The sequence below is a fragment of the Struthio camelus genome, chromosome 8 (assembly GCF_040807025.1).
Source record: "Struthio camelus isolate bStrCam1 chromosome 8, bStrCam1.hap1, whole genome shotgun sequence".
NCBI lineage: Eukaryota > Metazoa > Chordata > Aves > Struthioniformes > Struthionidae > Struthio > Struthio camelus.
The window spans coordinates 19197910-19224229 of record NC_090949.1 but is presented as its reverse complement, the minus strand read 5'-3'; the positions used below and the strand labels follow the sequence as shown (position 1 = coordinate 19224229).

At 37.6% G+C, this 26320-nt stretch overlaps 1 protein-coding gene across 6 annotated transcripts in view; it reads left to right on the top strand.

Moving 5' to 3' along the window:
* Nucleotides 1-618: 618 nt before the first annotated feature.
* CDC7 (cell division cycle 7) overlaps nt 619-26320 on the top strand; it is a 75512-nt gene continuing 49810 nt past the window's right edge. Inside the window, exons 1-13 of one of the 6 annotated variants that reach the window (XM_068952523.1) lie at nt 626-708; nt 3392-3497; nt 7705-7788; nt 9652-9787; nt 10445-10538; nt 10623-10765; nt 12082-12331; nt 12922-13017; nt 13887-14065; nt 15386-15468; nt 18365-18514; nt 18786-18847; nt 19523-20264. In XM_068952523.1, the coding sequence (XP_068808624.1) occupies nt 3404-3497; nt 7705-7788; nt 9652-9787; nt 10445-10538; nt 10623-10765; nt 12082-12331; nt 12922-13017; nt 13887-14065; nt 15386-15468; nt 18365-18514; nt 18786-18814 (1338 nt within the window). In that variant the 5' untranslated portion in view covers nt 626-708; nt 3392-3403 and the 3' untranslated portion in view covers nt 18815-18847; nt 19523-20264. Of the gene's footprint in view, nt 709-962; nt 1158-3391; nt 3498-7704; nt 7789-9651; nt 9788-10444; nt 10539-10622; nt 10766-12081; nt 12332-12921; nt 13018-13886; nt 14066-15385; nt 15469-18364; nt 18515-18785; nt 18848-19522; nt 20265-25485; nt 25588-26320 lie in introns of those variants that run through there. The other 5 variants (XR_011142540.1, XM_068952519.1, XM_068952521.1 and 2 more) reach the window with 5 other exon arrangements.

The window sequence follows — 26320 nt, the reverse complement described above, 5'->3', positions numbered from 1 at the left end:
GGCAGTTATCACAGAGCTTTTTGCCTCGCAGTTCACAGAAGTGCAAGAACCCTCCAGCGCGCTTTCCCAGCAGCATTTTCTCAAGCAGCACTTGAACTGTATCTGCGTGCTTGGCCCTTCAGCGGGCACGAGGAATTAGTACGTTGTTTAAACAAAGATCCCTCGTTCTCCACCACGTGCTTCTGAGCACATGTACCAAAAAGCCTGAGCGACAAACCTGAAGCCGCGGGCCAGGGCCGAGCGCCCCGCTTCCCGGCGCTCAGCCCGCCCGTCGCCGCCGGCCCCAGCAGGCCCTGGGGCCAGTAACCACTCCTGCGCTCACGCTTACTTCCTTGCTGCCGACCCCGCTGCCCCTTTCGGGCTGCCAGGGGAGGGCAGGGGCAGCCCGCTCGCAGGCCGCTGTCCCGGGTAACGCCCACCACCGCCGCCGCCTCAGCTCGGCTCCCGCAGCGCGAGGCCCGAGGCGCCGCGCGGGCTCGCCACAGCCGCCACAGCCGCCACGAGCCCGCGCGCACCGGCCGGCCGGCCGCCCCCTTGGGCGGGACGCTCCCCGCCGGCTGGCCAATAGCCTCCCGCTTTCCCTCGGCCGGCGGTCCCATTGGCCGAGGCCACGGTTTCCGCCGAGGGCCGGGATTGGTCGCGGAGGGGCATTCGGCAAAAGGCGGCAGCAGGCAAAAGCCCGTTTCGTCGCGGGAGCCCGCGCGGCGCGTGAGTCTGAGCCTGCCCCTCCCCCACCCCAGCACCGCCGGCGGGGCCCCTTCCCCGCCACCCCCCTCCCCCCCCACCCCATCCCGCGCTGCCGGCCGTTGGGCGCTGACTGAGGCGCCGGTACCGCTGCCCTGAGGGGCGAATCGGTCCGGTGCGGCCCGGGCCGGCGGGCTTCCCGGGGCGCCCCTCGCCCGGCCCCGCGCTGCGGGGCTCCAGCGTGCCCTGCGGGGAGCCCGGCGGCGGGGGGCGGGTGCCTTGGCGGGCTGGGCCCTGCCCGAGCGGCCGCTCCGCTCTTGTCCGGCGGGCTCCGCCGCCCGAGCGCCCAGGGCCCTCTCCGCACGGGCCTCCTGACGCGTTAAGAGCCTCCTTCAGGGCGCACCTCGCTGCGTCCGTGGGTCACTGCAGGAGCCGTTCACACATCGCGTACCTTCAACTTTGCCATTTAATTGGTAACTTCTGCTCACTTTTTAATATTTATGCTCTCAGACTGCTGCTTAAATGCAGCTGAAAGCGTGCATTTGACCAGGAGCCTTGCTACCAGGAGCAGTCTTGTAAAGCTAACCTGCTGTGACACATCCCAGATGTTTTTCTTTTGTCTAGCAGTAGTCGCATAAGGTAGCTCAAACTGAAAGCGTGGAAGTGTGATTTCTAAGTGCTTGTGCTGTAATGAAATGATTTATTGTAAATTTGTGGAAAATGCAAACTTACTGCATGACTTGATCCAGCCACAAAATTTGCCTTTCTTAAATAACAAAATAGATACACTAATACCATCCTTTGGTTTTGGCACCCCCTGCTTTTTCCTGCAGTACCAGTGGGTATGCTCCTGTTTGAAGAGCTTTGTGTTTTAGTGATAACAGATTGTGTTACAGGTAGTGACATCTGCTTTAGCCAGAGATTTGGCAGTAGTATCACTAATTTTTGTGTGTGAGGTTCTAATATCTGACTCAAAAGACTCTAAAACTCTGCAGGTTGTTTGAACCTGTCACTACCTGGTTGTTTCTCTTTTTTTATATTGGGAAAAACAGGTTTTTGTTTGTTTGTTTTTTGGAGATCTGTGATTTAACTGTAAAATAATTCTTTGAACTGAAACTTTGGATCATTCCTCTTCACTTTTCGTCTGTAACAGTGATTTTTTTGAGCATTTATTAATGTAAAAACTAAACATCTGACTGAATCAAACTTGGCTAAATGTTCTGTTAAGCCCTCTTCCAAATCAGCACGCTGTTGGGTTTTTTCTTAACATACTCAAATATTCTAGGTATTCTGTAAATAGTTATGCAAATATTAGCTTTTATGTTTAGCAAAAATGAATGTAAATGACACCTTGAGATACTGAGTCCCTTTTACCCTGCTCATGGGCAGGAAGTCCTGGAACATGTGTTCCCAGGGTGTTTTGCAGGCAGACAGGAGCTTTCATCTTCTGTATCCCAAACCAGCTGGGTGTAGCTAGCCTTGAACTGGAAGAGACTGTAGCTGAGGCTGGGATGGCACTGAATCAGAGCAAGTAAGCTGCAGTGAGAGGCGGAGTGCACTAATTTGCACTCCTTCCTCTGATGAGGAGGCCCTGCCATTTCAGGTGTGGAACAGGCTCATCCGCTTACTTGACGCTAGTGGAGGGAGCGTTTAACTGTGAAAGGCTGTAGACGGATCTCACTCCATCAGTTTCCAAGTCCTATTCTCCTTATCTATCCTTTACCGCTTCTCCAACGAAGCTTCAAAAAAAGGCTGCTGCTTGTCACTGTTCTGCTGCATGGGGATAACAAAGGAAAGGTAGCCAAAATTCTTTGGGGACAAAAGTATATTTCTAGCTTCATACCTGAAAACAGGTGAATCCTTTCTGCTGACAGTTTCCAAAATATGTTTCCTCCTTGTAGGAAAGTTCAGCCAGAAGTTTGGCAAAGTTACAAGCAAGAAAGATCTTTAAATATGTGCTAGGTGACTGTAATAGATGCAGATTCCAGGCTCATTTATCACTGTGGTTATTCTTCCCTAGTGCTCTATCTCTTTCCTCCTTTTTTTCATGATATAGAATTAGCGGCTTCTGAATTATACACTGTAAGTACACTACAGCTTGCTTATTCTTACAGCTTGCTTAATTTCCAAGATTGAGCAAGAGGCATATCAAAACAGCATGTGTGCATTTCTTGTTATGGTGAAAAGGAAACTAAGAATTATACTTCTTGTTGATCTCTAGAAGAAAGAGAAATCTCCCATCATATTGCAAAGATAATCATTTTCCTCTCTTATAATTTGTCTCAGGAGTGGGTTTTTTTTTTTTTTCCCGTTACTCTGTATGAGTGTTGCACTACGCAGATATTTGTGTGGATCAATTCCTTGCTTTCCAAAGCAAACTTTAAGGAAAGGATAATGCTTTAATGTGAATGAGTAAACACTAAAGATGAAAGAGAATCACTTGTCTAAGCTCATACTGCAGTCTTCCTTCCCTTCCCCCTTTCTTCCTCTTTCTTGGAGATAGAGTGGGTTTATTGGTTTAATTTTTCTCTTTTTCTGGGATGATGGGTAAGGCTTTGTTGTTTTAATTAGCACAGAGGAACTCCTCAAACTCCCTGAATCTCATTTCAGGAACTGTGTGAAGGAGAAGGAAGTCTATTACCAGATATGTTTGCTCCCCCAGGTGTCCAGATGTGGTCCTCAAAGTCTTGGATTTTTTTTACTTCAGGTTAGTTTTGTGATGGAGACAGTGTTGAAGTCTCATTGTGATGAACAGCACCCCCAAGAGGCTGAAGAATTGCAGAGGAAGCAGGAGCAGAACAAGCAGCTTTCAGGTATGTGCTAAAACAGGGACCACTAATATTACTTTTTGTTGCTGGCATGCTTTCTCACTTCAAGGACTGTCAGGAGCAATATACTGTTTGTATATGGTCCTATTGTATAAAGAATTTGTGAAATGAAAACTCTTGAGGTTGCTTTTGTTCTTAAGCTTTTTAAGCTTTAAGCAGTAGTTGTCACAATTTGCTGGCCCCATTATTTATTTATTACAGAATATGTTACAAGAAGATACTTGTACACCAAGAAGGCAGTCCTTGAAAATAAAATTCTCTGACCAGACAAGTGCACAAAGTTAATATTTTGCCATTTACCCTATCCTAGCCAGCTTTGTACTTAAATATTTTTAGATATGATCATGTGCACAAAAATACTATTCTTACTCTTAGCAGAGAAGTTAGAGTACAAATATGTGCTCCTGTAGTGTTTGTGTTGCTGGTTTTTGGGTTTCTTTGTGAGTGTACTTAAATCTAGGCTTTCTGTGCACAAACATGATCCTTGTTCAATAACTGTGAATAGTCAGCCAGTTTATAAGTAACGATTACTACTTTTGGTAGAAATAGGTAGTTAGCTTTGGCAGTCCTCTACACATCTATGTTCTGAATTTAATAAAGTGATGCTAAATAACAATTTTCTCACTTCACTGTGGCACTACTTTTACGTTCTAGTAAGTACAGAAATGGCTATAAAATCTGCTCACAGAAAATACTGGATATTATTATTATACACTGATGGTACAGTGACTGTTTTTGATTTCATTTTGTTAATGGTTGGGCAAGCTCTATACCCTACTGGGGATTCAGGCCCAGAAGAGATCAGATGATGTTTATACTGCTATCTAGCCACAAGAACAATCCACGTTTGTTTTTAGGCTTTTCAAGATTCTTTACATTAGACACTATGTCGAGTTAGTACATTCTCTTGGTGCTTTGGGCAGGTGTGTTCCTTTGCGTAGGATTTGCAGTCTGTGTCACCCAGCTGTATGTGCTTTGATAGCATTGAACTTTGTCCAGGCAGAGATCTGAATCCAGTGTTAGGCGAAGCTGAGTAGTTGATAGGTTCTGTAGCAGTTATTGAGAGAGCTTTTCATTACTGTTAGTATCTACCTTAGAACTGTTAGACTCGCGGCACAGAACAAACCAAAACCTGATACGGTACGGAAAGTAGAAATCTACTAGGTTGTAAAGACTTAAAAGATTTATCTGTATTTGAGTCCTTGTGGGACTTTCTGCTTTTTGCCAGAGTTAAGAAATCCTTTTTCTCAACCAAGCAACTTTACTGAAGAAATTCCAGGGTGACGTTTTATGTAGTAAACTACTGTTATTATATTTTTGAAGTAAAGACTAAAACTTAACTCTCAATAGTCAGAGCAAGATGCAAGCATTGGAACAAAACTGAACTTTCTTTATTTGGAGCAGGTTACACAGTAATCTAGTTCCAAACAAAATTGTTCCAACAGAGCTATCAGTTATGTCACTATTGAAAACAATTTTCTGGCTCTGTCCTGTGGCAAATGGCCTCTTTGGATGAAGTTTTGTAGGATGTTTCAGAACCTAGTAAAAGGACCATCTTCCTGGGCGCAGAGGGCTATGTCTTTGAGTGATGCATTATTCTGTGCATTATTTCTGTGTTGTTAAATTGTTTATGATACTGTTACATGATTTCATCTCTTACTGTCTTTGATTATTGCTGGGGAAAGGGAACATGATATAAATAACAGCCCTTGCTGTATTTATCTAGAAAATGAGACAAACATGAATTATATTATTTGAAAAACATAGTATCTTCTGAATTACTCATAATCTCATTACTGGCAAAGTGATCTGATTAACTCACTGGCAGCCAGAATTATGCCATCCATAATGCTACTTGGAAACATGATTATAAATAAATATTTTGAAGAGAGAAGCAGAACAAGAGAGAGAATTTGGAAGGAAAATGTGGCATGGGGTTTTTTTGTTTGCTTTTTAACTATTTGTTCCCAGAAGGAATCTCATATTTTCTTAACTGAAAGGTAAGAAATGCTGTGTAGTCAAGTTAGCCTATATATGTCAATTTGCACTGAAAATTCTTGTAATAACATTTTAAATGCATATCTGAAGATTTCAGAAAGCTTTCTTGAGTGTCTTAGTTTTTTATGTGATAACTGAGCATTTATGTAAGATGTTGACATTACTGTACATACAATAACTGCAAATATTTTTTAACGATAAACCTTTTTTTACCAAAAATTATTTTTAGTGACAAAACAAGTATTACAAAAATCAAATTTATTCATAAAGTTCTGAATATTTGGGCAACATGAATGCTATTATTGCAAAAGACGCTACATAGTAACTTTTCGAACTTTTGGTGTTATTTTCAACAACTTTGAACAAAAACTTTGACTATGTTGACAGAAAAATTAAGCAATTCCTCAAATTTTCAGTTCCCTACTTCAAGGTATTTAGCTTAATTTGGCTCTTAAAATTTATGAATCACCAGAATGGCTGTACAGTTGACCCGTTTTTCTTAGTGTTTTGCTTCATCGATTATTAGACTCTAGGTACAAGTCTGGTCATTTAATCCTAGAATATTTAAATATGATTCCAAACAGAACTGATAAACCTTTTACTTGTATCTGTTAATCAGGGCAGTATCTTTAATGAGTATTAGTGAGTTTAGTGTGTAATCTAGGATTTTTTTCATTCTTGAAATAACTCTACAAAAATGACCTAAAGTAACTTGGAGAAGCAGATGGAACAACTTACTGAAAAAGAATGAGTAAATGAATAGTAAGATGGGTGGCAGGTTTCAGGATTTTAGAAGTATTTTTAGTATGTTGGTTTGTATAAGCATTTGAAGTAACTTTCAATTCTAATTTATTTTCTAACTGCAACTTAAAGTACAACTAACTTCTTGGGCTCTTAATAGAAAGGAAAGATTCTTTAGGTACACCTCAGATTTTTGTTGATGTATGAAGTGAGTCAATATACATGGCTGGGGATTTCTACTAGTCTATATTTTTGTTTCTAGCATATCAGGGATATTTTGAAAATAATTCTCATTACTCATGACTTATTGTCCTTGTAAAACATATCAGGGATATTTTGAAAATAATTCTCATTACTCATGACTTATTGTCCTTGTAAAACATAGTACATTTTCATGTTTGCAATACAACTTACATATTTCTGTAAAATTGGATGTTTTTTATTCATTTTTAGGATATGAGATGTATATGCATGATTTCTCCATTTTATTGACTTTCCAAATATCAGTTTGAGACTACATCTGTGTCATAAAATATTTCTTACCCTTACAGAAATTAGTCACAGCCTCTACATACTTTTGAATCAATGACTTTTCCACACTCTGAAACAGATGTAGATTTAAGAGCCTGGTTATTGTGCTGTGAATATCACTTGATCTTAAGTTTTAATTTTTTAATCTTTAAATGTGTGTTTGCAGTAATGTATTTTTGTACTGTATAGTTCAGCAACAAATGTATTAGTTTCATGTTTTGTGGCCTGGATCTTTTAATATGTTGTGGTATCAAATGGGAGTTACTCTCTCAACTTCGAAAGAAGTGAATTCTAATGCAGGGTATAGAGAATACTTAAATTATAAGGATTCATAAATTGAGTGGAAAATCACATAATTTCAGCAAGAATAGCGTTCAACATCCTTGTCATGCCATCTAGTGACTGCAGTACAAAATGCAACAACTTAAATGCAGCAAACATGTTCTTTGGTATTTACTATTTCAAGTAAGAGGGTAATCATGTATGAGATTGTGTTACTTACATTTTTAATCCTTGATGTGCATCCCATGGATGTGCTCTTGTGCTTTCAGAAACAATTATTATAGTTTTCTCTCTTATGAAATTGACATTACAAGGCTTATGAAAACTTATATCAATGAGCTGTAATCTGAAATCTTTAGCTAAAGACATTTTTTCTCTCTCAGGAACTTGGGATGGGGGAGGTGGCAGAAAAGTAAAACTTATCAAAATACAGCAGCATACAAATGTGTGATGAAGAATATCATCATCAAGTATGCAGATAATAATGTCAGCAGGGATAGATACCCCTCTGCTATTTCTTTCTTCCATTTATGAATCTGCATTTCTATGAGTTAGTGTAATTTATTTTCTGAAATATACCTCAGATATTGAATCAAGCAACATAATTTCTAACGTGTTTTCCCCCTTTTTTCCACACCAGGAATAAAAAAAGACATTGAAAAACTTTATGAAGCAGTGCCACAGCTTGTAAACGTGTTCAAAATTAAGGAAAAAATTGGAGAAGGTAAATGTCTTATTTTACCTTGCTTAAACTTGCATTTCTTCTGGTGTTTATAACTTAAAGGTATAAAGCTAAGATCCCAATATATGCAATTTAAATCAGGTGCTTTATTGATTAACTTACGAAGTATGTAGGAGTTCTAATGTGCTCTTATACATATAGGTGCTTTAATTAGGGAAACTTTCAAGAGATTTTCTTGAAATTTCAGTATATTAATGTTTGACCTGAACAGTTTTCCAGTTCTGACAACTAAAATTTTTTAGGGTAAATTCAGGCAATATGTCTTAAGATGTCATTCTTTTTTTTTTTTTTTTTTTTTTTTTTAATATGGGAAATATAATAATATGCAGCTGTGTTCTGACATATTTAACTATTGTTCTTTAAGTTGGCTTTGTTTCCACTGAAACCTCATGGGCAGAACTAGAGAAGAGTGGAAGATTATAGTGCTTTAGTTCAGAAAATATTTTTAGACATACAGTGTCAGTTTCTCACTTGCGTACTCCTGACATTCAGCAGGCCTTGTTACAGATACTTTTAATTAACGTTACACATGAGTATAAATAGATTCTTAGGTGCTTCTAAGTGTGGGACTTAGGTACTCTTTGGAACTTTGCCCACTTGATCTTTAAAATGTTTTGTAGCACTCTGCACTTTAAATGAACAAAAACGTTAATGAGAGGCTGGATTGTTTTATAGCTGCTTTTGATGGAATACCTGTGACAGCAAACTAAATGGCTGGAAGTTTTTTGTCCCTTAAAATGTATATATACGTATTTAAAAGATATAATATAAAAATAAAAGCTCCATTCAGCACAATGATCCAAAATTCCAAAAGACTGGAGTTCTCATAAGGTAGTGTAATTAAAGTAAGTCTCTAACCATGAACAGTGCTTTTGATTTCTGTTCTTGGGAGCAAATGTTGCTTTGAGAAACACCATCAGCAGTTCTGCAGCATTATGTGAGGAGTAGGATTCCATTCAGAGATCAATTTCTTTTAGCAGGTCTCACCACCAAAAATAAGGTCTTGGATCAACTCAGTAACCCCTGTTGCTATGAACAATTCTACTCAATTGATGAGACGCTGGCTTTTATGCAACTGCAAAAACTGTTTAATGTTTGCTGGCATTTTGATGTATGTGTTCCCTTACAGACTGTTAAACCAGCATCATGCAAACACAACACCTAAAATATAATCAAAATTGTACTGTTTATTCATGTGGAAGGACCCTTAACTTGTATGTTCGGATATCTCAGATCACTAGGATAAATTAACCTGCTCAGTGGTTTATAAGAGCCTCCTAAAAACTGTAATATAGGTGGGTAAGTTTATTGCATAGCCTGAGTACTCCCTTTTCCAAATAAGTCTATCACATTTTGTCTGCGTAATGCTGGGGGAAAACAAATAGTAAAGTTACACACCATGTGAGAACTGCTACTTTATAGATATGGTAACCGAATTAAGGAAAATGTAGTGAATTCAGAAGTGCTTTGAATAGCAAAGATAGTGCTTTCCAGATTAGCATTAAATAGTCCGCTTACATTGCAGGGAGAGAAGAGTTAGATGTCAGATGAAAGTAAGCTACCTGAACAAGAAAGCAAATCAAAGATAGGAGTTTTACATTCAAAGAGCTCTATGTCCCAGGCAAGTTAGACAGTGTTACATTTGCGTTTTCACTGACGTAAAAGACTTGTATACAAGATCACTGAATTTAGTAGTGGAAAAAAAGAACTGCATTCTTCTCTTCTGGAATCTGCTTTTGAGATAGCATCAGGTATGCTACAGGACTGTGAACTGATCACTCCTGTAAAAATATTAATTGACCTAATGAAAAATGCTGAAGAGAACATTTTCCCCTTTCTGTACAGGTACTTTTAGTTCTGTTTACTTGGCCACAGCACAGTTACAAACAGGATATGAGGAAAAGATGGCTCTGAAGCACTTGATTCCAACCAGCCACCCTCTGCGAATTGCTGCAGAACTTCAGTGTCTCACGGTAGCAGGGTACATAAGCAAGAACTTATGGATGTTGTGACTAAACTGCTGAGCATTGTTTGACTGTTTTGCTGCTTGCCTTTTTTTGTTTTTGGTTTTTTTTTAAGTTTTGGTACTTTACTGCCTTTTTTAAAGCACAAAAATGTCTATTCTTTATAGGAAGAGCAAATAAAAAATGGATGTCTTACCGATAATGGATGTCCTTTTCTGCTAATTTCAAGTTTACACATAGTGCTGTTATTTTCCATCTGAGAAGTTCTGTCATGTACCTATGCAATAACAAATATTCCAATTCTGAAATGCTTGGAAAAAAATAATCTCTTCATCAGAAAATACAGTTTTAGGAATGAATGCATATTGCCAGAGCGTGCTGATGACAAGGCATGTGGTTTGAATACCACCTTCTTAAACTAGCTGATACCGTGAAAATTAGGTCCTACATCTAAACACAGTCCTAACCACAACCTGTGGCCCCACAGATGATCTGTGGAGCCCTCAATGCAAATTGCAGAACTAAAAGGGAACATAATGAGATGACAACAATGTAAATACTGACTGCTGCAAGGATTGCTGTTTAAAAGAAAGCATGACTGAAGTTTATAAGAAATACAGGAAAACAAGCATCCATTTTTTGGTCTTTATTCAATGACATTACTTTTCTTTCAGGGGACAGGATAATGTTATGGGAGTTAAATACTGCTTTAGGAAAAATGATCATGTGGTTATTGTTATGCCATATCTGGAACATGAATCCTTCTTGGTAAGTCCCAGACTTCTTATACTTGTAGTAAAACGTTTTAATTAAAAACAGTTGCATAACTGCAATATCCAAATAATCTTTCAGGACATTCTGAATTCTCTTTCCTTTGAAGAAGTGAGAGAATACATGTTTAATCTGTTTAAAGCATTGAGGCGCATTCATCACTTTGGTATTGTTCACCGTGACGTCAAGCCCAGTAACTTCCTCTACAACAGGCGGCTAAAAGAGTAAGTCTGCCCAGATGACTGTATTGTGATCTCATTTGGGAATGTGTGCCTTGGCAGAACAGAGTAAATTAGCTATTGGGTTTTTTCCTTCCAGCTGCATAACATGTGCTTAAGTAATAAAGCTGAAAAAGACACTTTTTCTTTGTAGAACTTTTCTTTCTGTGTTTGGGGTGGGAAAGAATTATTTTTCTTCATGTTTAATGTAATATCTGCATTACAGTGAAAAGTGCTTGAAAAAATCAAATTTTTACTATTGAGTAGAAATGCTAAACTTTGATTAAGAATGAGGAGAATAATATTTGTTTGAATAAAGCTAATAGTGACTCATGTGGTGCGTAGATTGATACTTAAACTTTTATTCATGCATACAGCAAAACTGCTACAAATGACTGCTGAATTTGGACTTTTAAAAATTAATTCAATATAAGGTGAAAAAACTAGTGGGTTTTTTTTTTTCTTGCAAGTTAAACATTTCAAGACTGTAAAAAGCAAAGTACTGCTTTGTTCTGAGCTGAGATAGATAGAATAAGGTAATGTTTCAGTGTTAGTCCTATAGCTGTACTGGTGAGTATTTCACTGTTTAGTGAAAGTTTGTAGGGGAAACTAGACTTTTTTTTTTTAAAGCCACAAGCTTAAAACTTCAAAAATAATGCTTTTTATCTGTCAGAATGAGTTCCTACTATATCATTTGTCTGCTTTGCCAGCATTTGTTTAAGATTTAAGCCCTACTTCGGAGGTAGTGGCCATGGAGTTGAGTTTGCGTGAGACCCAGAGACAGCTGGATTGTCTCTGTACTGGTTTTAAAAAACTTTATCTTGTAAATGACAACTCTGAAATGCAAACTGTTTGGAGCCTCAAGTAAATTGCAGTAGTACTGCTTGAAGTTGGGTAAAGCTCTCAGCATTGTTATATTCTCTGTCTTCACTACTGCATTTGAGCATGGGAATCCTGCAAGAGTCAAGTCACTTGTACTTGGCTGTTTGCTGAGGTAGTTCTGAGCGGTAAGACTAGAAGGACCCAGAAAGAACCTGCTGGAAATAGTTTTTATCGCCATCACTGGAGAAAGTATACATGTTAGGAGATTTCATGACAAGAAACGATGAAGTAAGATAGGTATAGGATAAAAACATTGAGGGATCAGTAAGATATGTCAAAAGGAGGAGGAAAACAGGACAGTGATGCTGCAAACTAGAGATAAGCAATGTACTGAGTAAAATGTGGGGAAAAGATGAGTAAATAAGTAATGAATAGTGAATAAAATTGATTAAAATTGATTAAAATTTTGTGAATCCTAATCCTAAATTTGTGTCTTTTAGGTATGCCTTGGTAGATTTTGGCTTGGCACAAGGAACACCTGATACGAAAATTGAACTTCTCAAAACCACCCAGTCTGAAGGCCAGCAGGGAAGTTGCTTGCAAAATAATCCCATCGTAGCCTTGGGAAATGAGGTTTCTGTCAGTGTCACAGCACCTAAACAGATAGCTCAACAGTCAGCCTCGAAAGCATCTGATAAAAGGTCCAGCTCACTTTCAAAAATACAGAGTAAACAAGGAAGAGGAGGAAAGGTTCTCAGTCTTTTTCATTAATATTGTTGTATGTTTAATGTATTACTTCACCCAACAGGGGGAGATGTAATACTTGAAGAAAAGTTGTGTATGTGTATCTTGCAAGAAATGATGCACAGAAACAGTTTTCACGTAGGGGTTACTAGTTTTGTGTAATACTGTTTTTGGCATCATTCAGTATCTGTTAGTTATAATACAGTGTTGCAGGCTGTATGAAATCCTAGCGTGGATTACTATTTAGACAGCCCTAAATCTTCTTTGAAACGCTAATATTTTAGTGACTTGTAGTGTGGAACTCCTCCCCAACCCAATAATTCATCTACATTTGGTTACTTAGTTGCATAACAAATGCAGTAACGATGACATTCAGATCATCTTGGGGCACTTCTGAGGTGTGATTTGTTTTGTAAGCATGTTTGCTGTTCTGTCTAGACAATGTTTTCTTCATCCACAGTAAACCGATGCCTGAAAATGACTTACCGTGCAGCTGTTCTTGTTTTATGTCACTTCACACTGCTTTTTGGAACTGTCAGAATCCAGCTGACATTGTGTAAGATAGGATCCTTATTGTCCTTTTTTTGGTGTTGTAGGAGGATTCTGTGCACCATTCTGTTCAGCGCTCTGTCTTTGGAGAGAGGAATTTCAATGTCTCTAGTTCCACATACCAGGAGAACTCCAGTACAAAAGTAAGAATTATGACTCATCAGTGAAAGCAATCAATCAGTTTCATATTTGAGAAGTTATATAAGTAATTAGTTCTTAAGACTGGACACTACTTGCGTATCCTGTGGAACTAAAAGTTTTTGAGCAGAAAGTTAAGTGAGCCTTTGCTGAAAGGCTTGAAGAATTTTTTTGTTTCTGTTTCAGTCCTTTTTGAAGCTCTTCAGGAGCTACTTATATAGCTGTCTTCCTAGCTGATCTTGTTTGTATGTTAATTAATGTATTTTTATACACAGGTATCTGTGTAATTGAGATACATCTAAGCATATCTTGTGAAGCTTCCTTTTTATTCAGCAGTTAAAGCAAGAGAGAAAATAAATTTGTAATGAACATTTTCCTATACTCTTTATAATTGGAATTTAATGTGAGAACAAGACGGGGGGGAAACCCCAACTAAATTAGGGGGTTTAGCCCCTAATTTTTGTAGAACTAGATTTTTATTGTGGAATTAGAGTTAGCTGCCAGTGTGTTGCTACAGTATTTCATAATTCTTTTTTTTTTTTTTTCCCATGTTTGAACTAAAAGAATTCTGAAACCCCTATAAAGGCTTGAAAAACACAAATCATGTTGTAGCTTCAGAAAATCTAATGGCTACTGATGTTTAGTAACCAGTGAAAAATAGTTTCCAAAGGAGGAGGAGGAAAATCAGGGTATTTATAAAACTCCAGTATGTATTCTGTAGAAGTTGTGGTATTGTTAGAAAAGTTTGCTGTCATTTAAGACTGCAGTTTGTGGCTGGTGAGCCCTTTTTCAGTCTTATTATTTTAGGGACTTGCATAAATAGAAAGGGAAGCTGCTTAAATATTTCACTTACTCTAAAATATCTATATTGCAGCTCATAAAGCAATCGAAGATGATAGATGTTTCATCTAGGAAGTTAGTAACCAAGAAGAAGATTATTTCTACCAAAACAGTAAGCAGTGGGGTAGCCAGAAAAGCTGCCAGTGGTTGTCCATCAAACCTGGCCTGTGACTGTTATGCAACGGATAGAGTTTGCAGCATTTGCCTTTCAAGGTAATTTGCTTTGATACTGTTGTAAAATTGTCTGTTATGCCGTCAAGCAAGGTTAGCAACTTAGATTTACTAGATAGCTGATTTAGTAGGTGAAAGATAACATTTGATCTGTGCAACCCTTAAAACACTTGAGTATGCTCTTTTTAAATAAACATAGTTCATGGAATTCATGGAATAATTGGTTGAGTGCTATCTACTGCAAAGAGATTATTGACTATTAATACTTTTTTCATTATTTTAATTATCCACCTACCTGTGGTAATTAACTCAAGTGACTTGCTACAACACACTTAGAGTAGACAATGCATCTGTCTTTTATCTGTTAGTTATCTAATAGGCCTAAATCATGCCAACTAGATAGATTAAAGTTTAGCGATCAGATTCCTGCTCTCTGAGAACTTACGTTAAAAAGATTTCTCAGAAGCTGTTTTTGTTCCAGAAATCAAGAAAGATGACACTTTATATTTCTTAATTTAAGCAACAGTGTTTAAACTTTTATAGCAGACATCAAAGAATCTGAATAACTCAATTCAAATTATCTCTCTGCAGTTATTTTTGATTATGATCATCTATTGTCCATGACTGTCGCATTAGGGAACGTAGATTAATGCAGAGAATTCTGCTTACTAGGAATAGTTATGAAACTGTGTGGTCCCTCTCCTCAAACTGCCAAAATATGGCGATATCAAACATTCCTCATGTCGGATACTTATGAAAATTTGACTGAAACCAGAATTGGCCCATAGAAGTAAGGCACTTAATATATACAAGATGGCTCTGGAAAGGTTGTTGTTTGTTTGTTTGTTTTATTTTTTAGTAGTAATAATCTCGCACCTTTAGTTAAGCTAACTAAAATTTAAATTCTTATCAACACTTGCACTCAGAAGTAACAAACCTTAGTTTGCTGTGGATTAATAAAAAACCAGAACATCCACCCCAAGAGCATTTTTTGCCTTCAGTTATTTAGTTTTAACTTTATAGTTTCCTGTGAATACAAGCCTTTAGCAAAAATTATGCTGCCCTTGAATGAAACTAAAATTGACTTTACCGAAGTGTGCAGTAAGTATTTGTGTGGTTTTACCTTATGCTAGATAATATAATAATATACCAATATGATAATAACAGGGCTGTTACCATATGCTAGATAGTATTTATGATAGATAATTTTAACATACTTAAAGCCTCTATAAAACCTTAATAAGGCAAGATTAAGCTGTTTATGCATCTTGCAGAAGTATGTTCTAAAAATAATTTTTAACATTATTATAACTTATTTATCAATTTTTATGTTCTAAACATATTTTCCTCTCTTATTACAAGGCGTCAGCAAGTTGCTCCAAGGGCAGGAACACCTGGATTCAGAGCACCAGAAGTATTAACAAAGTGTCCCACTCAGACAACAGGTACTGCATGTCAGACTGCCTTTTTTTTTTTTTTTTAAATAAAAAACCTTTCAATCCTACTCATTTGTTCATACTATGTTGCCATTTTTTATGGGAGGTTTTTTCTGCTTACATATGAAGTTCATTTTATCGTACTCTCTAACACTGTTCAAACATTTCCTGTTTTGTTTTTTATTAAATGTTCATTATTCAGAGTAAGAAGAAATTAAGAATATTTTTCCTGTTTTTGAAATTTGAATAAATCTTTATCTGAGGGTTAGTGCCATAAACAGGAGTTCAGTAGCATGTGTTTTTAAAAGTAAACAAAGTGTAAGTTTTATCAAGCTTCTTGGCTTTGTCAAATGAAAAATCTTGAATAAAGTAGTTGGGGAGGGAAACAACATTAGAGTTTTCTAGACAGATTGTCATATACAGTTTGCTTTTATAGCAGGTATAATTAACGCTATGATTGCAAATGTGTTTTTAAGAGAGTTGGTTAATCAATACCACTTATCAGATTACTTCTCCTTCTTACTAGTGCTATAAAAAGTTGGTATGTAAATTCTATAACTCTTTCTTACTAAGATTTTAACTTTTATCAAGTAAGTTTCAGTAGCCTGTTAAATTTCAGAGCAAAAAGGTAGTTAATGTATTGATGCAACTGAGATGGGAGAGGCTGTGCCTATCTGGAGAACGGAGGACCAAGTTAACTATTAAACATTTGATATATGACCAGGAGTTTTGACATATGAAAAAGGGGATTAAATGCAAATGTCTTCAAAAAGTGAATTTAAAATAATGGTTTCCATCCATTTTTTGCTGAATACCTTTTGGGTAAATTGCCAATTTTCAGTGCTTAATTTAAACTGTATATACACATTCAGAATAGGGTAACTATGCATTTGATCAGCACATCCCCAGATAGTTGAATGTTTTTTGAAAAAACATCCGTGCTGTGGGCATGACTGGGATTTCAAGACGTATGGCAGCCTGTTTGGAGTTATTGTGCCTGTGCTATAACAGCCAACTCCATGGGCTAGAAGACATCCAGAAATCCAGGACAAATTTAGACGATCTCTAAATCTGTCTAGACAGAATTCAAGCAGAAAGAAGACATACCTAGGAAATTTTAGACACATGGTAGTCTTAAATATGCTTTCAGCCAGTTTTCTGTTCTCTAGGGTAATAGAGAACAGGATTACAGAAAATCTGGGTAAGTCAAGACAGACACCCCTAACAGCGCAGAAGCTCTGCACCACTGACTCAGTGCTGTGTCAGCAGAGGGCTTAATTAGAATATTGTACAGTGATGCTAATATTTATGAGATTATGTTGTATTTGAGCTAACAAATGTCTTTGCCCACATCCACCTGGGACTGCTGTAGTCACCTGCTTGTACTTCTACCAGTTTTGCTACTGGTTCTGGTCTGTGTACCGAGACCAAGTTACCAGCTGGATCCAGCTGACTATCCAGAGCCACTTCTAATAAGTCTGTCCCAGGTTCACAGTGAGGGAACACAACCCATGCTCCCAAGCTGGCCTGACACAGCACCAGGTTCAGGTCTAGCTTGGGTTGCCCCCCCTCACACTGCCTTATAAATGAGTGTGCCTCAGTAGTTAGATACCACTAGACTAAAGCACAGAGAGGAATCATAATTTTGAGATCTTTGCACAGGATCTCGGAGTCTCCTATTGATCCCAGCCCTACCAGAACTGTAGAGCCAGGATTTACCATTCAAGGTATATAATGTCTGTTAATTTCAGCAAGAGTTAGGCAATTAAACAATGTCAAAGGTCTTGACCTTAATGTTTCTGGCTCTACTTTTCCAGCAACGTAATAGGGATAATACATAATGCCTCAAAAAGATAGTATGATCTGCTCAACAGTGATACACTGCTAACATTTTTAACAGGCACTATGAAAATGCAAAATTCTTGCACTGCAAATTGTGTCCATAATTAGCTTGGATTTATTTTTAATAAAATTTAAACTCTGTTTTTGCAGTTGAAGTCAACTTAGCACTTGTTTTCAGAGTCCTGTGCTGAGAAGCTCTCTAGCTATAATGTGCAAATTAATTATTGCCTATATTTTGAAGAGAAATAACTGTGGCTTTATTTTCCAGCTGTTAATTTTTCTCTTTAGAGTTTCAGAGAATTCTGTCTTTCACTTTCCTTGCCATCTCTCAAAACGTGCGAACTAGTGAGCCAAAAAATTATGGCAGACAGGTATTTTCATAACTTTTAATACTGAAAGTTTCCATCATGCTTTGGCTTCTTTCCCCAGAGTACTCTCTGTACTCTTCATAAAGCAATGAAAGTGATGAATAACTTCTCACTATTACAGTTCTTAAACTGGCTATCTTGTCAAGTGATTTCAAGTGAGGGGAACAAAGTCTGTAACAACATAAACTTTTTAGTACTGCCTAATTGGCAGCCTCAGTCCCAGAAAATTAAGATTCACATTCATTTGCAAGTGATTTTTATGGTCTTAGTGTAAGCTTTTCTTCAGCTGAAGCAAACTTAAATAAGCATTAAAACTAGCCACTTCAACTACTCCATAGTTCCCTACTTGTGAAAGGGTTAATCTCTGTTTAAAACAAACCCAACATTGTTTGGTGCATTTTTTTTTTTTTTTTTTAAGTTTAGCAAGTTAATGGAATTACTCATGTGAGTAATTCTATGGAAAAGTTTAAATATTTCCTCTGCATCAAAGCAGGAAATTATTTTTATATCTAATTATAGCAATTTCCACTGTTTGTAGAAGTGTTATCTATGTGACCAAAGTCAGTAAGTAATTCAGAATATTACTTTCTCTGATAGCAACTTTTCTGGTCATAATTTCTTTTGAAAGAAAGCTGTGAATTTATTTGTGATGAAGTTGTGAGTTTGTTTATTACTAAGTTTGCTTTCAATTGCAGCAATTGACATGTGGTCTGCAGGAATTGTATTCCTTTCTCTGCTCAGTGGACGGTATCCATTTTACAAAGCAAGTGATGATTTAACTGCTTTGGCACAAATAATGACAGTTCGTGGATCCAGAGAAACCATTCAGGCTGCTAAAACTTTTGGTATGTGAAACTTCATTATGGGGGGAAAGGGGAAAATGTATGCTTGGTCTGCTATTTAATACAGCGACTTGCAATTTATTTTTTTAAAGTAAATTTTTAAGCCTTGAGAGTCACTTTAGAGGTGCATGTAATACTTCCAACAGTTAGTACTAATCTAGAAATGCAGGAATTAAATTTTTATTTTTCTACCCTTTATAATTTGTCATGTATGTGGTGTACCTCACTCCATAGGTTTGCCAACCTGACTGTGTACTGTCTTTCACTAAATCAGGGCCACTTGAGGTGAAATATGCCAACTGATGATTTCTATTGGAATTGGTTAGAATTCTTGAGGTAATGTTTCTATTCCTGCAAAACTTGCCCAGGAGTCTTAACTCAATATGATTTAATATTTAGATGATGTAAACCTCAGGGTTTTTCCCCTGAAGAAGGGCTTGTTGTGTTGTGTGTTTTTTTTTTTTTTTTTAAACTGAAATAACCATTCCCCTAATTGTTTGCAAGCCAAATGTAGCAGCACTTGATACCTAACAGCATAACTGACAGCATTAATTTTCATTCTCCAAACAGATACTTAAATCAGTAATGTAAGTAATAAACTGCACTGGGTATTTAATTTTCTTCAGTTCTAGTCATATGACAGTAGAATGGAAAAAGATGCTGGTAGGGTGGTGACAACAGGTCACTACAGAATTTCATGAACAAACCCAAACAAACAGCTTTACGGTTTACTTCACAGCAGAACTGAGACTATATCCTTCTGGCTTCACTTGCTGGAAACAATGAGAAATGGGGCCATTGCTGTAAAACATGGCTTTTTTTGTGTGTGTTGTGTTGGGGGTGGGGTGTGGGTGGTTGTGTGTGGGTTTTTTTTTTTTTTTTTTTTTACTCATGTCAGTTATGCCTCAAGAGTATTGATGAAATGTCTCTGAAACAAAACTTGGAAGTTATAGTTGCATATTAAGCATAATAAAATGCTGTTTACTGTTTAAAAAAAATTTTTTTTTTTAGGTAAATCAGTTCTGTGTACCCAAGATGTGCCAGCACAAAACTTAAGAACCCTCTGTGAGAAGTTGAGAGGAACAAACAGCAGCTGTACCCGATCCAAGGATGATACGCACACCGATTCTGTAAATGACCTAGATTTGCCAGTTGAAACAGACAAACAATGTGCTCCGAAGACGCTCGGAAAAGAAATTCAACACATACAGAGCTGTCAGGAAAGTGATGGTGCTTTGGAAGTTAAGGCAACAGACATGAAAGGATGGGATCAGGTTCCTGATGATGCATATGACCTACTTGATAAGCTACTAGACTTAAACCCCGCAACAAGAATAACTGCGAAAGAGGCTTTGCTGCATCCTTTTTTTAAAGATATGAGACTTTGAGAAGATTCCATATTCTATTATTGCTTTGATACGTTTTTATGTGTAAATGAGATACTGAAGTAGTTGAATTTACCTTGTTGCCTTTAACATTAACACTCAGTGAAATGCCATTATACTGTGCACAGAACTACTGAACTCCATCTCGTACAGTTGGACTGCAAATGTAAGTTCACTTAAAGAAATACTTGCAGATGTAAATACTACCTACACATTACTAGCATGGTCTTATCCTAAGGTGCTTTTGAGGTGTTATTACTGTGCATTACCTGTTCTGTGAGAAAATTAATGTTGATCAAAAATTACACAGAAGAGCTTTATAAGCTCTGAGTTTATGTCTCAAGATAGTCTGGTAAAATTTACAAACTTGCCTTAAGGTATGACTGAAATGAGAAAAGTGCTTCAGAGACTTTTTTCCATACTTCTATATCTTTGCTTTGTTCTGGATCAATGCATCAGAGACTAGAAAAAGAACAAAGAGCGTTAAGTTTGTTCAGACTGTTTTCAGTGAACAGTTTTACTTCAGGAGTGTTGCTAGCAGAATGGCCAAGTAGTGGAGGTTGTATCATCAAAAGAAAAGCATAACTGTTTTAAAAGTAAATTTTTACCCATCCATATGTTTCCTACATAGGCAACAGTGATAAATGCAGTTACGCATTTTGCACAGCCCATATTTCCTCAGTGACACAGGGAACTGTCAGTATGCACCAACTACTGCCTGCACTGTCTCCTGTGACCTGTATAGGTGTCAATTTCTGTTACGGAAACTGATTTTCACAGAGCATCTGTTAAATAAAGGATTCGTTTTTATAACTTCAAAAGATTGTCTAGAGATGCTTGCATAAAAAGAAAATTAGTTGGGTAAGGGTTTCCCATGGGATGTTTCTGTTTAGGAAGAAATACATTGTCATGTAGATTTGTTTCCCACTGAAGTTCTTCAATGGTGGAAAACACTTTTCAGCTAGGTGTAGTGTATATGGCTGCTATAGTGGAAGTATCTTAATTATCAAGGAAGTCTTACCACAGGGTTAGAAGCTAGCTTATTGTCTGATCCTAAGTCAGAAAAACACTCAATAACTTCTAACCCATACTTTCACTGTGCAAGGCAAGTTATGTTATGTTCAGCAGTTACTTCTTTAAATATTCCTGATAACTTTGGGGGACTGAAATTTAATACAATGTCTTTCCATGTACATTTCTTAAAATGCTAATAGAGTTGCTGCTATAAAAGGTTACAAGACACTCTTCAAAAAGGTTGCTGCTTTGGTAACTTTTATAAAGCCTTCTCATATACGCTGGTGATTATGACAGTGCAGAGATCCTCACCAGGGCTGTGACTGAAGAGCAATTATTTCAATATACTTAAAATCTTTAACATGTATAAAGTGAGGGTAATATTGCTCTGTTCCTGGCATCAGCTGTTAAAGAAAAATATTTGCAGATGTCAGAATATTGATTGCAGAAAATCTTGAAACCCACAAAACCCTGGGGCCCAGGTCTTAGTAATTTCTGCTGTTTATATAATTTCAACACAGCACGTCACTGAGAAATTATTTATCTAAAGGAACTGTGGCCAAATTTGGCAAGCGATTCTGTCTGCCAGTGTCTGCAGATGTATTGTTTCCTCCCACGTTCACTCATGCTGTCTATGGTCTTATGAGAGCACCAGCTGACAACAAGCAAAAATGTCAACTATCTATGGTGAACTTTCTAAACAACTTCAGCTTTCTTGCTAGTCACTGCACTGAGAAGCTCCTTGCAGCAAGCAGTGCAGTAATTAAGCGCTGCATAAATTTAATAGCCACGATAGAAAAATCATTGCTGATGGTGTTTCTAGCAAATTATTAAAGGAAAATAAAATTCTGTAAGAAGCAATTTTAAGCTCAGTATATTCAATAACAAATTACAGAATACATTGTTACTCCTTTTTCCAGAGAGCTATTTATTTAAAACCTGGAAAGCTTTTTTGGAAGATAAAGGGAAAAGAAATATATACTTGAATGAGCATATACCTAAAAAAAAATTTGTAGCACTTTACAAAAGGATAAAAACCAGAAGTAAAACATTAAATGCAAAGGGATGTGCTGGGGGGAGGTGGGAATTAAGGGCTTTGATAAAAGGCTTGTTGGAAAACAGCAATAAAACAGTAGTGAGGAGCAGTAGTTGCCACTGATCTTTCTCCCTAACTCTCAAAGAGTTCTAACAGGTCTAAGAATGTCATAAAGCCATAGGTAAGAGGTAAGTACCAAGATTCCTTTAAACATTGCCAATGACATAAATTAAACTTTATAACATGAATGTGATTCTCCAACTATGATAGTTGCAATTAAAAGAAATTCTGTGCTGAAACAATATTGCTACAATACATGTTCAGCAGTTGGGAGGCCACAGCTGGATCACTGTTAGGTTCTAGACACCATGCTATGACAAGGATATTGATGACCTGGACAGAAGCCAAAAAAGGCTGGGGCAGAGTGGGGAGGGGGCATGGATATGGAAAGACCAAAAGAAACTGATAGGTAGAAGGCTGGGGGCAAATCTAAATACATCTGCGTATATAGCAGAGGGAAGACTAGGCAACTCATAGTAGTAAACAAGGCTAGATGAGGGAATTATGGCACACCTTAAGCTTATGGTATTTTTTTCCTAATTGTTAGTTGTATATGATGATTAAGAAACAGGGAGGCACCTTATTAAGAGGCCCGAAGGAGCATCAGCAAAACTGACAAAGATTTTTCTGGATAGTTCTGATGATAATGGATAAATGAAATTCTAAATCCTATTGAGTTTACAGTCCTATTACTGAGCTCCACCTCAAAAGCAAAGTGAAATGTTGAAGAGTTTATCAAAAACAAAATACTTTGTAAATAAGAAAAGAAATGGGAAGACAATATTCTATTTGAGAATATTAAGTATCCTTGTTATTTGATAGCTAGAGTTACATACTTCTTGCTCCCTGAAAAGCAGAAGTGATGCAGGACCTAGACACAGCTGATACTTCCTGTGCAAGTGAGTCTCCAGGGTCCTTTAGTTGCCTCTCAAAGACTTCAGAAGGCTATTTCATCTGTCACTGCAGCCCCAGGTGTGATGGGGTGCAAAAATATTAGCATAACTGCCCACTATCCAGCCAAGTTCCTAGGGTCAAGAGCTAGACTGAACCTGAAGGTGGATCATTAAAGAGAGTTTCTTTCATTCAACAGCTCCTCTGACATGGGCTATCTAGGAATGAATACATTGTGATTTTTGCAGAAATAAAAAGCACATGAAAGTTCATGGTGGGGTTTGTAACCTGCTCTGGCTGCAGTGAAACTTATTATTGTAAAGATGATTGCAAAATTATTTCTTTTATGAAGAGGATTTATTTTCCTAGCATCCTTCTACCCATTATGTACTAATAGTCAGGAAAAAAAAAAAGTCTACAGAATAGCTCTCTTAATTGCCAACAACTATTCCCGAGACAAGTCCTTCTTCTGAACTAGATGACATTTTCAAAAGAAAGTGTTTGCTTTTAAAGGGGCACACCTGAAATTTTTCTAGGTGCTGGAGATGGAATGCATAAGATGATAGAGGTCAGAAAAAAAAAAACATTCTCTCCTATTTGTTCAATTTATCATAGCAATTCAAAGACACTCTCTGTTGGGAAAGAGTGACTAAACTATGAAGGCACTTACTAGAACAGCAACATTTTAAAGGAAATTAATACATTCTATAACTTCAAGAATTTTATTCTATAACCAAATAAAATTGTATCTTAGTTGGCAGACTGGTAGCAAGGACAGTTCCCCAAAACATTGCTCAAGCAGTGTTCTTTATGCTCTGTAGTTGCAAATGTGTGGGGGTTTTGTTTTGTTTTTAAAGCATGAATTGCTTTAAGTGAATTTTTCTGCTAACACAGCCACAGGATGCTCACTTCAAATTCATTTTGTACCCTTCCCAGAAAGTAGTACATGTACCAGGTCAGTGGCAGTACATATATGGCTCATGCTCCTTTCTAGAGCTGCATTCCTGGTTGGCCAGTTCAAAGGGTAGTAAATATTTAATTTGGCAGCCTGTGTGCAGTGGGTGGAAATCAGAGCCTCTCTGATTGTACACTTACAAAGGCTTGCATATAGAATTTTGTTATTCCAAAAATTTCTGGTACCACTGAGTTGAGGGTCCAATAAATTGGGCATTTTGCATTGGCCTACTAATAACACACTCTTCCTGAAACCCTTTTTTTCCCCCTGCAGCATTACAAGTGCTTTTTGTGAGAGGCTTCTCTGCAGAGATGCTGCAGTGCTGCTTGGTAAATGCCTACTGGTATCATCAGAACATTGTCTATAGGTCATCAAGATACACAGTATCTTCACAGGTGTTATGATGCTATAAATGACAATGATAAATATAAAAAGGCAATTAGCACAAAGTAACGCTGTTCCTCTAATGAGTTATTGTACCATCGCAGGCTTTTGTGGGGTGCCTTGCCAGTCCTAGGTCAAAAGAGCCTGTTCTATATTAGTGCAAGAGAGATTGCTTTTTGATGCACCACTTCAAGACTGAGAGGCAGGATTTAAAAGAAGTCTCAAGCTTGATAACATGTATTTTGCTATTTATCCAGGGATTCTTAATATATTCCCTAGTTAAGAATTTATTCAGAGTTCACTTAAAAGATATATGATTTGAACATGCTTTTTTTTAGAAAGGAACCATTTTAATATTCCATGCAGAGTTCACAGCACGTAGTGGATCTGATCTGCAAGCACTGGTTTTAGGCATTTTCTGGTGTGATGCCTGCTATTTTCAATTCCAATTTATAATTTGTAATGGTCTTCAAGCTATCCAAAGCAGTCAAAGTAACAGGAGGGTACAGCATAACTGAGATAACCAAGGGCTTTTACTGTGCCTCTCCATGACTCAGCACTTGTTCCTTCGACAGCCTTTTGACTCTGCAAAGCTGTTGTCCCCCTACAATGGTTTATTGTATTGTGTTGTGTTAAAAACTAACCAACATAAGCATTCCTGAGTATCCCAAGAGTATTGTTTATTCTGTTTCTGGAAAAAACTCGAATGCCCCTGTGGAGATAAGCCAGGGAAGAGGGTGGTTTTTTTACATGCTATTTGCTTTCTTGCATAAAGGTTTTCTGGTTTTCAGAAAAGTCAGATTTTAATCTAAGCCCTAGTTATACCTTTGTTTCAAAAATACTAGCACTGAAAAGCATATTTTCCAAAGGTATCCATTCAATAGTTTCCTTTCACATGGCATAATCTAAGCTATTTATAACAAATAACATATAATTAGTATGCCTTCAATGCAAAGGGTAGGGATGCAGCCTAAAAATTGGAATATTTGAAGAAAATTAATTAAGTTTATATAGGTTGGTCTAATGGATGCCACTGGTCATGTTTAACAAGAGACAACTCACTGATAAAATCTCTCCTGCACTTTCGATTTCTGTATTTCCTCTCACCATCTCGTCCAAAACCCCTAGCAAAGGATCAGATTCCCTGCACTCGGGGTTCCTGTAAGATATTTGTCCTTAATGATTTCCTTTACTGTTTTAAATGTTATTGTACATTATGTGCAAGTCAACCAACTATTTCTGTTTCCAGTTGCTGAGTCTTGAGTCCTGCTTCTGCTCTACTGTCCTTTTGCTTGTTTTGAATATTTCAGTCCTCCTTATCAAAACGCCTGACCTGAGCTCGGCAGTACAGGTAAGAAATGCCAGAATTCTTTTCTATCGTTTTGTCATTATCATCAGCACTTTCACTTTACTGAGCACCATTCTCGTCTTATCAGATCTGAGTATATTAGCTTTAAATGAAGGAGGAATTCTAACTTCTACTGAAAATCTTCCTATATGTCTGCACACCCATCTTAGAATAGACAGAAGTCGAAAAATGATACAGTAATACTAAATTCAAAGAAACTAGAATGCTATAGCCAGCCAGTCTTTTTCTTGCTTCTGTAAACAAATCACCTTTATTTTGCCTTACCAAATTCATATTCAGCTATAAAACCTGTTTCAAAGTTGATTTCAAAACCCTCCAAAAAATTATTCTGCTTTATTTGTTGCCCTGCTGCCATCCGTGGCCTTAGCTACTCACAGGGTCCCTTCCACCTCAGCATCTTGCTGCCAGCCTTCCACACATGAGAGGCAATAGTGACTTACTGGAGGAAGTTATAGGACTCAAATCAGTGAACTTCTTGTTCCTTAACTACTTGCCTCTTTTTGTTTTAGTAGGCTTAATTAGGATAGCTTATCATGGACAATTCATTACAGCCTGGAGTTGTACTGCATGCAGCTTATGACCAAGCAGTTATCACCTACTGGGATCCCTCACCTGTGCAATTTGGCATATGTTCTCCATTGCTGGTCTGCTTGCAACTAGCACTGTAACTTGAGGCACGTTCATTACAGTTGTTTCATGGAAAAAAAGTATGGAG